General features: G+C 37.4%; 1 protein-coding gene across 5 annotated transcripts in view; it reads left to right on the top strand.

The window, feature by feature from the left end:
• PEX7 (peroxisomal biogenesis factor 7) overlaps window positions 1–13,825 on the top strand; it is a 46,977-nt gene extending 33,152 nt beyond the window's left edge. For 3 of the 5 annotated variants that reach the window (XM_071806508.1, XM_065835564.2, XM_065835563.2), the window contains one exon: window positions 11,529–13,825. Coding sequence is in view for 2 of the 5 variants with exons in the window: in XM_065835563.2 (XP_065691635.2) it covers window positions 11,529–11,597 (69 nt within the window). In the remaining 3 variants the exon portion in view is untranslated. Of the gene's footprint in view, window positions 1–3,345; window positions 3,494–11,528 lie in introns of all 5 variants that reach the window. The other 2 variants (XR_010651189.2, XR_011738371.1) reach the window with 2 other exon arrangements.
• The last annotated feature ends 561 nt before the right edge of the window (window positions 13,826–14,386 follow it).

Raw genomic sequence — 14,386 nt, 5'->3', positions numbered from 1 at the left:
ATTGTTGTTTGTAGTATAAACTGTGTTTTCAGACAAGAAAGGCAGGAAAAACTAAAGCTAATTATTTGCTTTAAAACATGAAAACGTATGGTTTTCACACAGAAATTACTGTCACTGAGTTAACTGTAACTAATATATTATTTAATGTGCCACAGATATTATTTGCATCTAGATTCCTTTGTACTTCAGTGAAATTAATTTTTTACCCCAGATAAAAAATTACTTGTAACCTTTACAGTGAAATTTTAATTGGACAAGTCAAGTAAAACCATCATATTTCTTGCACTGATAAAAGGACACAGGAGAAAGTTGTAAGTTTGGCAAAATGCTTAGCTTAATGCATGTGGAACTATTCTTGCCAAATGCTAACTTGAGTTTCCTGCCGGTCGCTTGTTCCCTTAATTCTGTTGCCTCAGAGGTTCTGCGGTAACTGTTCACGAGGCCATGCTGTGAACCACATGGAATTTGTAAAGCTGAAAAGAATTCTCAAGTTTCAGGTTAGTTTTCACCATGGCAGGACAAGAACAGTTTAAAGGCCAGTCACTGGGAATTAAACTTCATCCCAAGTGGGTGCATAGATATGATTCTGGCTAAATTTGGTCCAGAGGGAGCAGCATGCGTAGTGTAGTACAGCAGTGCCTTACAGTGCTACATCAGTGCATGTTCTGAGCCCACTTCAGCTTACTATGAAGGTGGTGAGGGTTTTGCCATGGATCTGAATGGGGTGAGAAGATTTTTCTTCATTTCATATTGAGGATGTGATTACATCTTGATTATAAACCTGTTGCAAAGAGCTCTGTGTGCTACAGAATGGGTGTCAGTGGATGATGTTTCTGACTATATGGCTAGATATGACTTATTTTTGTGTGATTTATCTGTCAAACTTGGAGTTGCTGCTACCTTAAATCTGGGATACATATCCATATACACTGCATGTCAATGGGCCTTCCAGACAGAAGTTTGGTATCTACAACAGCTTTAATATACCTATGTTTTTTCCTGTTGAGTTGATTTAATGTATTGTGAGGGTTGGATATCACAGCAATGCAAACTGTAAACATTCTGGTTTTTAAAATAAGTTTAAAAACATGTGATAGAATTAAACTATAACTAGAAGATAAAGAAATAACACAGAATAGTTGCTTCCAGTATGAGCACTTGCAGCCTTTCCCTGGCTTCTACATCTATCCAACAAAGATTATTTGCTTCAGTTTTGTGCTTTTGTTCCGAATATGTAGGTTGCCTTTTTGTCCGCTCTTTATCAAGACCTGATAATGAGCCTCATTCATTGTTGTTCTTTGTGCATTTGTATTAGGTTGATACAAAAGTAACTGCAATTTTGGACCATGAATTTTGATTTATAACTAGGCTCAAACACATCTTTATTAATCAAAACAGGAACCATTACAATCATTTGCCATTTTTTTGACAATGAGAAATAAGTTTGTTTATTCCTGTAGCATAAAAATCCAGGCTTCAAGATTCAGTGAACTCTTGGAAAGCATTTTCTGTATCCTGCTGGTTGTGGAAGCATTTTTGCTGCAAAAAGTTTTTGAGATACTTGAGCTGGCGGTTGGTTGGCAAGAGGTCAGGTGAATGTGGCCGAGGAAGCAAAACTTCGTAGCCCAAATGATTCAACTTTTGAAGCATTGGTTGTATGACGTGTGGTTGGGCGTTGTCGTGGAGAAGAAGTGTTCCCTTTTTTTGACCAATGCTGGCTGCCGGCGGTGCAGTTTTCAGTGCATGTCATCGATTTGCTGAGCATCCTTCTCAGATGTCATGGTCTTGCTGGGATTCAGAAAGCTGTAGCAGATCAGACTGGCAGCAGACCACCAAACAGTGACCATGACCTTTTTTTGGTGCAGGTTTGGCTCTGGGAAGTGCTTTGCACGTTCTTCTCAGTCCAACCACTGAGCTGGTCATCACCAGTTGTATAAAAACCACTTCTTGTTGCATGTCACAATCCAATCAAGAAACAGTTCATTGTTCTTGCATAGAAGTGGAGAAGATGACACTTCAAAAGGGTGATATTTTTTAAATTTTCAGTGACCTCAGGAGGCGCCCACATATCGAGCTTTTTCACCTTTCCAATTTGCTTCAAATGCTGAACGACTGTACAATGGTCAACATTGGGTTCTTTGGCAACTTCTGGTGTAGTTTTAAGAGGATCAGCTTTGATGATTGCTCTGTATTGGTCGTTGTCAACTTTGGATGGGCGACCACTACGCTCCCTATCTTCAAGCCTCGTTTCTGCGCAACTTCTGGAACCACCACTGCTCTGTATGTTCATTAGCAGTTCCTGGGCCAAATATGTGATTGATGTTGCGAGTTGTCTCTGCTGCTTTACGAACCATTTTGAACTTGAATAAGAAAATTGCTCAGATTTGCTTTTTATCTAACATAATTTCCATAGTCTAAAATAAATATAAAATAAACAGCAAGTAATAAGTCAGTAACAAAAAAAAGAAGATGAGAAAAGTGCATTAAAATGATGTATAACATAACCACATTTATTTATTATAAGAATGTATTCCAGTATCAAACAGCAAATTTAAAAAAATGCAAAAACTGCAATTCCTTTTGCACCAACTTAATATGATTTGTGATTTTCACTCTGTGCTTTATAAGGAGTTATGACTTGAGATTTGAACTGCATCTCTCCTCCATGGATACAGGGTATTTTATTCATAATGGACAAGCTATTAATTTCTAGTCAAATTAAGTACCATTCTGGTCAGTAACCTTTGCTTTCGTTCTTAATTATATTTTTGTTGTCTAGCCAGAAGGTGTTTTCCTTGGCTGTGCCGAATGAACTTCAGCATTTTTGAAGTATATTTTACATGTAATGAAAAAAACAGTCTGTACTTTTGAAAAAGTGTTCAAAACAGATACTGTGATTAAGTATCTGATGGAGGAATTACAAGACATTCCTGTGGAACCGATCGAGCTTTGAACAGAATGCACAGGCAGAGAGTGGGTACGTGCAGGCAGGCTGGTTCTTGTACAGTGTCCTCCTAAGGGGAGGCAACCTGTGGGAGAGAGATCTGGTCATAAGGAATGGGTCCCAGTTGTCAAGGTAAGTATTAGCTAGATGAAACAGAAAACTCCTCTGTCCTTAATTAAGATTCTGATATCTGTTTGGGGCTATCTGACTCTACATAAACTGTTTGTTGAAAGCTTTGCATTTTAATAAAATCACTGCTGTTTGGCTTGGGTTTTTTTCCACCATAATATTGGTGGTCAGGTTCATAGCCATTTCAGGCAACTAACAAACTTTCAGGTGCATAGAAAAATGTGCATTTTACAGTGCAAAGCATTAACAGAAATGGTTCTCATGTTATTCAGGATATTTCTCTGTTGAACTGCAAGTGCTGATGTGAGAACTTGCAAGGCAGGTTGTCTAGGAGAAAATACTTCCAACTTTCAGCCAAAGCAGCTTCACCAGGCACAAGAACAGTGACAAGACCCTGAGCACCAAAAATCTATTAAATCGGTAAGGGTGTGCGGTATTAAGAACTGAACAAATCCATGTACCTTGTCAGCAGTATTAAGAGTATGCGGTTTTTTAAACCAGACATGGTAGTCCTTTCCAAAGTTTGGGATAAGGAAAACAATTAAACCTTGCTCCTTTATATATATATCCTACAACTATCTAGTACATACAGAGAGAATATGAAAATTATAATCATCTATATACTACTCCTCGCTAGGGGCTGATAATGCTAGGCCATGTATTGGAATTGTACTCTGTAGCTCACCAGATTTCTTATTTCTCTCCTTTCCCTGTATGTGATCTGTGAATGTTCTGCCAGATTAAAATATAATACTCCTTTAACCCTAGCTCCTACTGGGATTTTGCTGTGCTTACCTATAGCACGTAAGCATGAGCCTAACTTCTTTTGGCGTTATTTGTGCAGCTTTTAAAAGCAGCCTTTTTCTCCTGATGTGGTTTGAATGTGATACAGCAGTCATGAGTTAATTTTAAATGTCTTTTAGGCAATCCATCAATGACACAGATAAAAAGTACAGATACTGTGAACAGTCAGTACTTCTTGTCTTGATTTTGAAATTATTTTAATAGGTATATAAAAAACAGAAAATACATGTGTACCGTAGATTTCTTTAAAACATGAACAAAAAGTACTTTAACCCTTTCTGTTGTAGTTATAAAGCTGTATATTGCTTAACACAAATGTAAGAAAAACAAGCTCTGAATTCTGTCTGAAAACCTTTCTCAGCCTGCACTTTATGTCTATTCTGAATTCTGCAAAGCAGCCAGTGGAAAGTATAAATTAATGCTTTCCATTGAGCCAGGCTTTCTGTCTTGCTGCTGACAACGGGATTAAGTATTTAGAAAGATTCCTCTCCTATTCCCGCTATTTCTCTGTACTTTTACACTATGAACAATGACATTCCTAAATTGCAAGGATATGTGATTTTCAGTTGAAATGTTATCAAGTGGTGTAGTGGCTTAGAACACTTTATACTTGAAGGGCGCATTCAACATCAGAGACGTGCCAAATCAGAACAGAACTCAACAATATACAATACTGAGGTAGTCCCTTTAGAAATTAAAATTGTTCTACACCAAACGAGGATTAGCCAAATGTTTGTTCTCTAGTCCAAACTCATCTGTTATCAGAATGTGTGCTAAAGTCTGGGTTTCAGAATAACTTCTGTACAACACAAATAGTGATCACTCATTATTTTCTTTTCCTCTGGTTGTATGTGTTTGGGTGGTAATTATACCGCAAATGGGCAGCCAGCCATCTGCATAACGGTTTGTGTCAACATGGTTTGAGAGGCAAATGTGTTTCCTCTTAGCCCTCTGTGTGGCTGTACCACTTTGTGTAAATATCCCCCCGGAGTAGATAACATAAATTTGACTTCTCTTAATTCTTCCAAGCACCTGGAGATCTAGGATGTGTTGATGCAAGAAAGGACCTGGACACAATTCTTCTGTTTTGCATTTGGAGATGGTGATGGGCGTTATGGCAATACACACACATGATACTAAATAATAGCAAGACAGTGATAATACCAGTGCAGTACCCAAGAAACTGGGCTTGTGCTCTGTGTTACACTGTCCTTGTGATCCAGCTTCTCCCTAAAGCTGCAGGGTATCACCAGCATGTTGTGCTGTACCACAGCCTGCTCCTTCCTTCTACCCGGTCAGAGGCAGTTAGAACTCAGCAGAGATGCCTACTTTGTAGCATTGGCCTGTTGGTTGCATGAAGCAGTGCTCTACTGATGATATAATGACTATTTTATAGCATCAGTATCACTAAGATTTTAAAAGCTGTAATTTCTTCTTAGTTGGAGGGAGGTCATAGCCAAACTATATACACTTGAGCTGTATCCTCTGAAGGTAACTGAAATCTAATCCTACATTCTTATGGTTTTATGGGGAAATGTTTGATCATCTGTCAAGTTTTGGTGTACAGGTTTGTTCTGCTGCCTGTTTTCTTTGTGCAGCTTGTGTGATGTGCTGCATTAGCTGTGCCACCACAGCAAGCAGAACGGGCAGGAGAGGGGCTGCTGGAGTTGGCTTTACCAGCACAGCCAAATATAAATGCAGAAGATGTCTTTAGTGAGGCTGTTTTGCTCTGTATTTTACTGTTCATTTAGATTAATTGTGCTCAGACAGGCCCAGAAATATTGACTGTTTCATTTAAAAGTGGAGTTACATCTTGTGGAAATGTACAGAAAAACAGAGACTTTCTCTGCTTTTTTTCTTGCGATCGCTTGCTCTTATCTTTTACACTTAATTGCCAGTGAACTGATATCTTCCACCCAGCTGTTGTGGCTATCACACTGCTATAATTATATCACTATCTTTACTTTAATCTTCTCCTTATGGTCCTTCTCCAGGATGCTACTAAAGTTATGCAGTTATTGATCCTTTGAGATTAAAAGATCCTATAGCATCTGTTCTTTTACTTAATTTCAGAGTGGATTTTTGCATGAAAATATCAAATATAACCAGCTGTAAATGTTGAATCAATTTGAACTACTTTACAGAGTTGGGTTGGGAAAGGGAGGTGATATTTCTTATTGGTGCTTATTGTATGTTTTTTTCCAAATCGTTAAAATTAAATTTTCACTGCATAAGTCAGAGCTAGCCATTCATGAGTAATTGTCACTCTTTGTCACTGTCAGCAGAAGTCTCATCTTAAGATGCTTGGAAAGGTTGCTGTCAGGCATCACAGTTCTGTAAAAGCTGCAGTGTCAGTGTATGGAAAGGAAAATGCACTTTGATTTTTGATTCTGAAGTACTGGGAAGAGATAGGAGGCAGCAGTTTCTCAATAATTGTGTTGCTTGTGCATTGTATTTGATCAGTGCCTTACAAATGCTTTCTACTTCTGTGAGCCTCATCTTTCATTCAGCACAATCAGATTTTGTTTCTTTTCTGCATGATCAATAAATCTGTTCGAGAAGTCCCAGGGAATTGCACTAGTGAAACCTCAATGGAAGATGATGGGATTTTGCAGCTGTTGCTGAAAACATGGTTTGTCTTACAATTACCTTTGACTATATCCCCAAAGGAAGAAGCTTAGCTTAACTCTGAGTTTGAGGATTGGATGGGTCATTAGGAAACACAGTTTCATTGTATGTAAATTGGCTGCATTTGGGGTCACCAAGGTCAGTATCACCACAGAAGGGCATTTTGCAGTTGCAGTGTATCTTCTACAGAACTTATGATGGACTTCACTGATTAAAAACAGTTCTTGAAGGAACAGGGAATGTCTTTCCCCTTGTCTGTAGAGTACGGAGGAACTGCTACAAATTCTGTGGAGATTCCAAGGATTTCTCTCTAACATGCAACTCATCTCAGTTTCCTTTACGTTTTACTGAGGAAATGCACGCTCAGGAGACTTGCATCTAGAAATACATGGTGTGACTGTATTTTGAACCTAGATCTTTAAAAGAACTTCTGGTCCAGGGTTTTTTTAGTTCTGTCTTTACTGGAAATAATAATTAATTCAATATGTGTTTTCTCAAAAGTAAATTAAAAAATGATCAGGGTTAGTGAACACTGAAAAGGTTTTAATTTACAAACTTCCATCACTTTCACCCTAGGGTAAAGGTAAACATCATGTGCAGTTCACCCCAGCAACTGTTGACCAAACAAAAGGCTGCACTAGTGGTTTGGATTTTCTAGGACAAAATAGGTATTGAATGCATTTAAATTCATATGTGATCCATTATGCACTGAATCAACCTGTTTCAGTGATCACCCACAAAAGTAATTTGATGAATAGCAAACTTAGAAGCTTGCTTTATCTCTGCTTAATCTCCATCCCACATGTTTACAAAGGATGCTCAGGACTCTTCAAAAATCTGTAATAATGATATAAATAGACGATTAAATTCTGTATGAAAAGACACAGAAGATAAGAAACTAAAAGAGGAAAGGAAACACAGCATTAATGAAAGCAGAGAACTGAATACTTCTTCTGCTGTCTCTTCTACAGGAAAAAAAATACAGATCTTACAAGTTTGATTTGAAAACAGGGTGGGATGGAGAAAAGCTGAGAAGAGAAATGAGTCAGTCTCACTTTTGTTTATTATCCTATAATTGATTATAAGCACTCTGGAAGCCGAATGGCAGCAAGATGCTTCCAAAAATACTAATCTAGAATTGCTGTAATTTCTTTTATTAAAACCCTTCATAAAGGTGTTACTGAACTCAAAGTTTTTAGTTGTTCTTTTGAATTTATTTAATCTTAGTTAGGGCTTGGGGATTTATTATGCCTTCAAATATTGAAAAAAAGCTAGCTACTAACTTGGGAGATTTCTCTTGTTTTCTTACTTCTGAACAGTAAAGAGGCAGAATGTCATTCAGGTAATTGCAGTCGCCTGAATGGATTGGCCTCGGGTGCTGGAAAAGGTCTAAGTCTATTGCAGAGGAGGATGATTGTGATGAATAAGGAACAGAGGGCCTGTCAGAGGGGCAAATCGGTTAGTGAAGAAATGGCTTTGATAAATGAATGGTTGTCAATATTAAATCAGCTGGTGGGAAACATTGTTATACTCTGGGAAAAGGATAAGCACTTCGATAAAATACAGGATAGCTGTTTCATTTGAGTTAAACTATGATTTTCTAATCAAGCAATCAGCTTCCTCCGATCTCTTCAGTTTTCTGTTTGCTTGCTTTTTGGCTTTACTTGAAGGGAAATAAAATGTAGATCACTGTATGTGCTTCATATAGACTTGCTTAAATCTCTACTGGCAGATGACCTGGCATGGTGATTATTCTGCAGTAGTAATAGTGCAGTACCCCTCACATATATACTGGTACCGCAACTTTGCTACTGAAATAAAAGCATTAGAGACAAGGAGTAAATGTCATTTTGTTAGACTGCCTTTGTCCTATATAGCTTTAGTTAAAATTGCCAGGTTTAGAATGCTTTTTCTATTTGCATTATTTCTTGATATAATTTACTAGTCAGTGTAAGGTAGAATATTATTGGTTTACAATTAAGCTCTAGTTATTCTGCTTTTCCCTGAAATTTATGATAGTTAAAATTTACTATAGTAGATTTTTATTCCATAGTCACAAGACCAATTTAGTATTCATAAATGATAATGCAAATTGCATGGCATATGAGCGTACAAAATATTCAATAGTATGAGGATATTGTAATTTATACAGTTCTTTGCAGTTGCAGTAAACTGTCTTCTACTTTGTTTGCATGTCAGCTTAAAAACAAACAAACAAAAATGTAGATCATCCACCCGCTAAATACTGAAATCAGTGAGATTTGTTTCAATCTGAGAGTAAAATTTGTCCCAAGGACAGGTGACATTTTCACAGAAAGATAAACCTTCATACCTTGGTGTTCCTAATGGCAAGGACTTCTATCATGTATATAAATAATGTGTGAGTCTGTTTTAAATTCTCCTTTCTTTTTCATGCTATTGCAGAAGGATTTTCTCTGCTGTTAGTTACATCATCTCATTGATGAAAATATAAACTCTAGGAACTTTTTAAATGCCGTGTTTATTTACTGTGGTGTGCTGGATCAGCACTCATCCCAATGGAATTTCTGCTGCTATTTTAATATTTAAAATAAGTAGTATTTATTTTATTAAAAAGTTGACTAAAGTGCTTTAAAGCATGTATTAAAAATGTTCATGTGTCACATGAGAACTGACATTTTTAAATACTTTTAAAGCACTTACATTCAATATCCTATGTTCCACTCTTCTGGGGAAAGGCAGGCAATGGTCATCAGAGCATTGTATAAGGTGGGTCATAAGAAAAAGGCAAAATAAAAGGAGGAGACGTTTTGGAAACTGAAGCAGTAGCTGCATGAACAGGCACTTCTCCTTATCCTGGGGTTCATTTTAGTAATTTGTGTTTGAGTCAGCAATAATCTATGAGATACTGCAAAGGGGCATGGAGCAGCTGTCCATTAGTCAATGCCGGCTGTCACACTGTTAGCTTACACTTGTCCCCTTTCTCTTACAGTCTTGGCTGTATTTTGGAGAAAGAATTATGGAGAAATGGAAATGCTGTTACATTTTGTAATGCTGTTCCATGCTGCAGTGTCCCAGTTTCCCATACATATCTGTTTGCTGTTCTTTGCATGTGTATTTTCATCAAGGTTTCTGTTATCAGTATTCCATTATAGACTTCCTGCTGCACAAGAGAACTTGATACGCTGTTATTTGCAGTAGCTTTTGTTTTCCTTTTGTTTGCTGGTTATGTTTTCATCTTTCATGTGCTATCATTAAGTCAATGAGTTGGGCAAATTACCACAAGTGATCCTTTTCAAACTTCCTTTTAATATCCCCTGTTTATTTTTAGTGTTGCTAGATTAAATGGTTCTGTAACTGTATTTGTTCAGAGGCTACCTCAAGGATGCTAATTACATTGATAACAGGTGGGAATTCCCATGGGATATTTTCCAAATGTTATCTCTGTTTCTTTATGAAAGTAGGAATTGTTGCCTATAGAAATACAGATATTGATCCAGAGCTGTGTAGAATATTAAAAAAACCCAAACCTGTGTTTTATGTGATTGCCAGTTTCTACATGACATTTAGTGGAGAACTCAAATTTTCTTTTTGGTATGATTTGAGGGACTGCAATGCAGCAGAACATTATAATACACAAAGCTCTATTATGTGGTATGAATAGACAGAGACGTTGTCAAGAGATTTTTTTTATCCATTTAGATGTATATGGCAAGCACTCCAAATAACTAAGTAGAACCAGCTAAGGAAGCAATAAAGATGAATAATAGTGCGGTATAGTAAACACAAAATGGGCTAATTATAGTCTGAAATAAAATATTGAAGTTGGATTTCCAAATTTTTAGTGTGCAGCTGTTCATTCTGGCTCTAGAAGAGAACAGGAATTGCAGTCTGCAGCAGAAGGAAGCTGCTTGTGCAGAGGATCCAATACTGTATCCTTTGTGATCCCAACTGGAAAGGACATTGTAGAGATAATGCAAGACAGATTCAGTCAGATTTTCTGGCATATATTTGTGGGGCTCATCAGCTTTTTCTCTTTAGCTCTACTCTTCTTCACTTTGACTTAGTTCTTCTCTCCCACTATATTTTGTGAATATATATTACAGTTCATCTATGTGAGTAATGGACAGTGTGGTTAACCCTTTCACTTTGTTACAGACTGTAAAGTGCATTATCGAGTAATTTTCAAACCTAAAGCATTCTCTAGCATTCTTCTGTGGAATCTTGTTATTAAAACCTTTTAATGGTATAGAATTAGGTTAACCTTCTGGTTTTGTGATTTTAGGTTCAAGATCTTGGGACTTGTAACTTGGAAAAGTTTCAGTTCTATTAGAATCATTCGCTGTGGGTTATAAGGTGACAGGGGCACAAGGGCATCACTTCTCATCAGGCTAGTGGTATGTAGGTAGTGCTTGAAGCAACAGCACCACCTCCAGTTCTCAGTGCTCAGCAAACAGACACCTCTTTTCACAACAAAAGACTGGTATCACTGCTTATTAGTGTGAGACTGAAGTTCTGGATTAATTCTTCAAGAAACTTCCTGCGTCATATTTGTCAGCTTCTTTGTTTTCCCATTCTTCAGCTCTCCATTAGGAAAACATCTGTAACAACTTGCTATACCTGCAAGTGTAAGAAAGTTGTTCAGATTTGGTCATGAAGTGTTTAGATATCATGGTAAAAGGGTCCTGAGACTCTGCAAAGAGAAGAAACACCACAAGATCTGGACTTTTGTGTGTCCGTCGGTTCATTCTCAGTTACATTCTTTAGCCTATTTGGAACAATCAGTTGAAACAGAGTTTTCCCTGCTTTCCTCACAGGGAGTATGAAAAATAGGAGATGGTTAATTTTCATGTATCTCAGCAAAATTATGACAAAGTTTTGTAAAACAAAACCAACTGCATTATTACATAATTTTGAGGCATTGTAAATCAGAGTACCAACGAGCATTAACTCTACAACATGCATTAATTTCTTCTAAGTTCCTTCTGTTTTTTATAAAAATGACCCTTATGAGGCATCTAAACAGATTTTGTTTGCTTTGTAGGTGGTGGATTGTGCTTGGGATGAACTAATCAAGATTTATACTCCGTCATGTCTGGCAGTTCCTGTCTAGAGAAAAAGTGAAGAAGATCTGACAGACCAGGAACCTTTCTCTCTTCCCCCACACCCAGACTTGCACTGAAGTGTCAACTGTGTCACTAATCTTAGTGTCTTTTTTTAAGTAAAACTCTCTTGAATGGAGTGTTGTGCACTTTAACAATGTGGAGATATTAGGGCTGGGTTTGCTGGACAGGTAGTACTTGAGCCAGCAAAACATTCAACAGCTGCCGAATGGCCAAAGAGTGGCTGTAGCAGATATGAGCTGGTGTCTTTAGAGTAAAATTACCAATACAATTTTGTGATCCATCTGGTAAATATGAGAGCAGAGGCCTGAATCTTCTTGGTCCTTGTGAAGAATAAAAGTAACTGGTTGTGTATTTGGAGATAATGTCACTGTAGAAAAGAAACAAGTGGCTTTTCACTGTAAAGTACTATAATGTCAACTGAGGTCTGTATCACTTGGATGCATTAATATTTATATGTTTTGCTGTGACTCATGTTGCATTAATTTCTTGTGCAATATGATGAATACTCTTGATAGACAGTAAATGTCATAGTTTATTGCCAGCTGATTCGTTTGACCTTTTTAATTGCCACTTCACAAATATGATAAAGATTATTTTCACGCATTTTTCTGTTGTATCTCCTTGAGTAAAACAGTTGATGAAGTCATGCAGAAAGATACTCTGATGATAGAGAAGACCCTTAGGAAAAAATGAAACATATACAACACTAATTGGATCACTATCTTCAAGATTTAGAGATAGAACAACCACCTCTTCTATTAGACTTGTCTTCTGTTTTCACTTAGAAAATTTTTCTAAGAGATAGAAGAGGAACGTTGCCGTATATTCAGTGTTTCTGGACCTCTGACAGTCTGGCCAAAGTGAGAGCTGATGTCTGGACGAGTTGAACATGCAGGTTAGCTGTGTGACATAAACATAGCAGATCCAGTATGGCCAAGGTATTATACTTAAAAGAATATGCCCAACATGCCTGTGGCTCTTTGCAGATCAGGTCTTTGCAGATCCTTGGTCAGGTTTTCATTGTCTCCTGTTAATGAATGCCGTACCCTTCTGGGTTGCACCACTCATATATCAAGCAATAGCAGACATTGCCAGATCTGCTGGATGCTTTGAAGAAATGAAAGAGAGAATTCAGCAGAGCTAAGATCTGCAGATTTCAAGGAAAGAATGATTGTGCTATCTTTGAGAAAGAGCCAGGGAACTAGTGGGTAGCCACAGGGAGATACACATATATCAATTTGGTGTTAGGGCAAGATAGAAAGAAACCCGCTTCTACAACATGAGAATTTGGATTCTGATAGGATCGTATAGTTTTCTGGGTCGGTGCAAACTGACCCCAGAAAGCCATTTTCTTGAGCTGAATTGATAACCAAAAGTAGATTTTCTGCATACAGCTTTCAGCAATACCATAAGCCATAACATCTAATTTCAGGCGTTAAAATTGATTATTTCAACTTTAATAGTTACTCCACTCTTCTGCTTTATCTCCCTTTTCTGCTTAGACTACAAGTTACTTGTCTGAGGGAGTGGAACATTTTGGTGGTGGGTATGTACTTTATGTATGTATTTCTGGGGGGAAGGAAAGGGTATGTTCCAAAATGCTGCCATAGCCTATCAGTTGGAAGGGCACATTTAGAAAACCTCACACTGGAAAAAAAAAGAAGGAATTCTGACCACGTATACTCAACACATGAATTAAACCTTTTCTTAACTGCCTGTTCTCCCATTATGTCCTGGTTAGCTTCAGTGCTGAGGATTGCTGTGTCTGGCTTTAATTCTCTTGAAAAATGAGCGCATCTACGAGATGCACATAGTAAATAAAAACTCTGGCCTTTAATCTTCCTTTGTGATCTTTGAATGGAGAGAATGTGCTGTAACATTTCTGCATTGTAACAGAAAAAAACAATCCGGCAATAGTTGTTGCTGATTCTTAATTCTCAGGGAATGTTTGCTGTAATTGTTTTAAAGAACTACATTTTATTTTATGACCACAGTACTAACTTGTGATTTTTTTTGTTTGTTTGTTGAGACAGACTTTTAACAACAACAGTCTTAAAAATGTAATGTGTTCTACTTTTAAACTTGCTCCTGTGGAAGATTTAGTTTTATGGGAGCCCATAGGTTTCTCCTTGGTTCAAGAAACATATTGATTCATCATGTTCTAAAGGAGTGGATTTGCTGTTCTACAGTGCTATTAAATTAATTGCACACAGTGTCTTGGCTACACTCTTTTATTCACTTCCCCGATTAAGAAACGTTGATCAAAAAGTAAAGGCAGTGAAAGATACTGAGAGTATTTTGTAAGTAGAGTGTATTGTACTCATGGTCTGTGTCTTATGTGGATGATGGATGACAGTTGCATTTTTCCTCTCTGCTTTTAGAGACCATACTTACATGCAATTTCGCCTAGCTGTATGTCATGTCAGGTCTGCATATTGATAAAGGAAAGCTATTTTAAATTATTCTTTTTGTGTGGTTGTGCAGACTACGTGCCAGTGATGAAGTGAACTCTTTCTTCTAGCCAAGTACAATGCTGGTCTCAAATTTTGCTGTGTAGGCATGGGTGTACTAAGCCTTTCAGTACTGCTCAGTTGTGGATGTGCTCAGCGTCATTTGATGGGGAATGGATACAACTCTGCAGAACACTTTCCCTGTATACCTTATGGTTGCATTAGACCCTAATTAAAGCAAACTGTCCATTAAACATTATATATATCTATCTTTACCATTTTCATCCAATAAACCATTTTTAAAAATGATGCCCTAAGGAAATTGG

The sequence above is a fragment of the Patagioenas fasciata genome, chromosome 3, assembly GCF_037038585.1.
Source record: "Patagioenas fasciata isolate bPatFas1 chromosome 3, bPatFas1.hap1, whole genome shotgun sequence".
Taxonomy (NCBI): domain Eukaryota; kingdom Metazoa; phylum Chordata; class Aves; order Columbiformes; family Columbidae; genus Patagioenas; species Patagioenas fasciata.
Note: the sequence above shows the minus strand (reverse complement) of the source record. Positions and strands in the feature narration are given on the sequence as shown.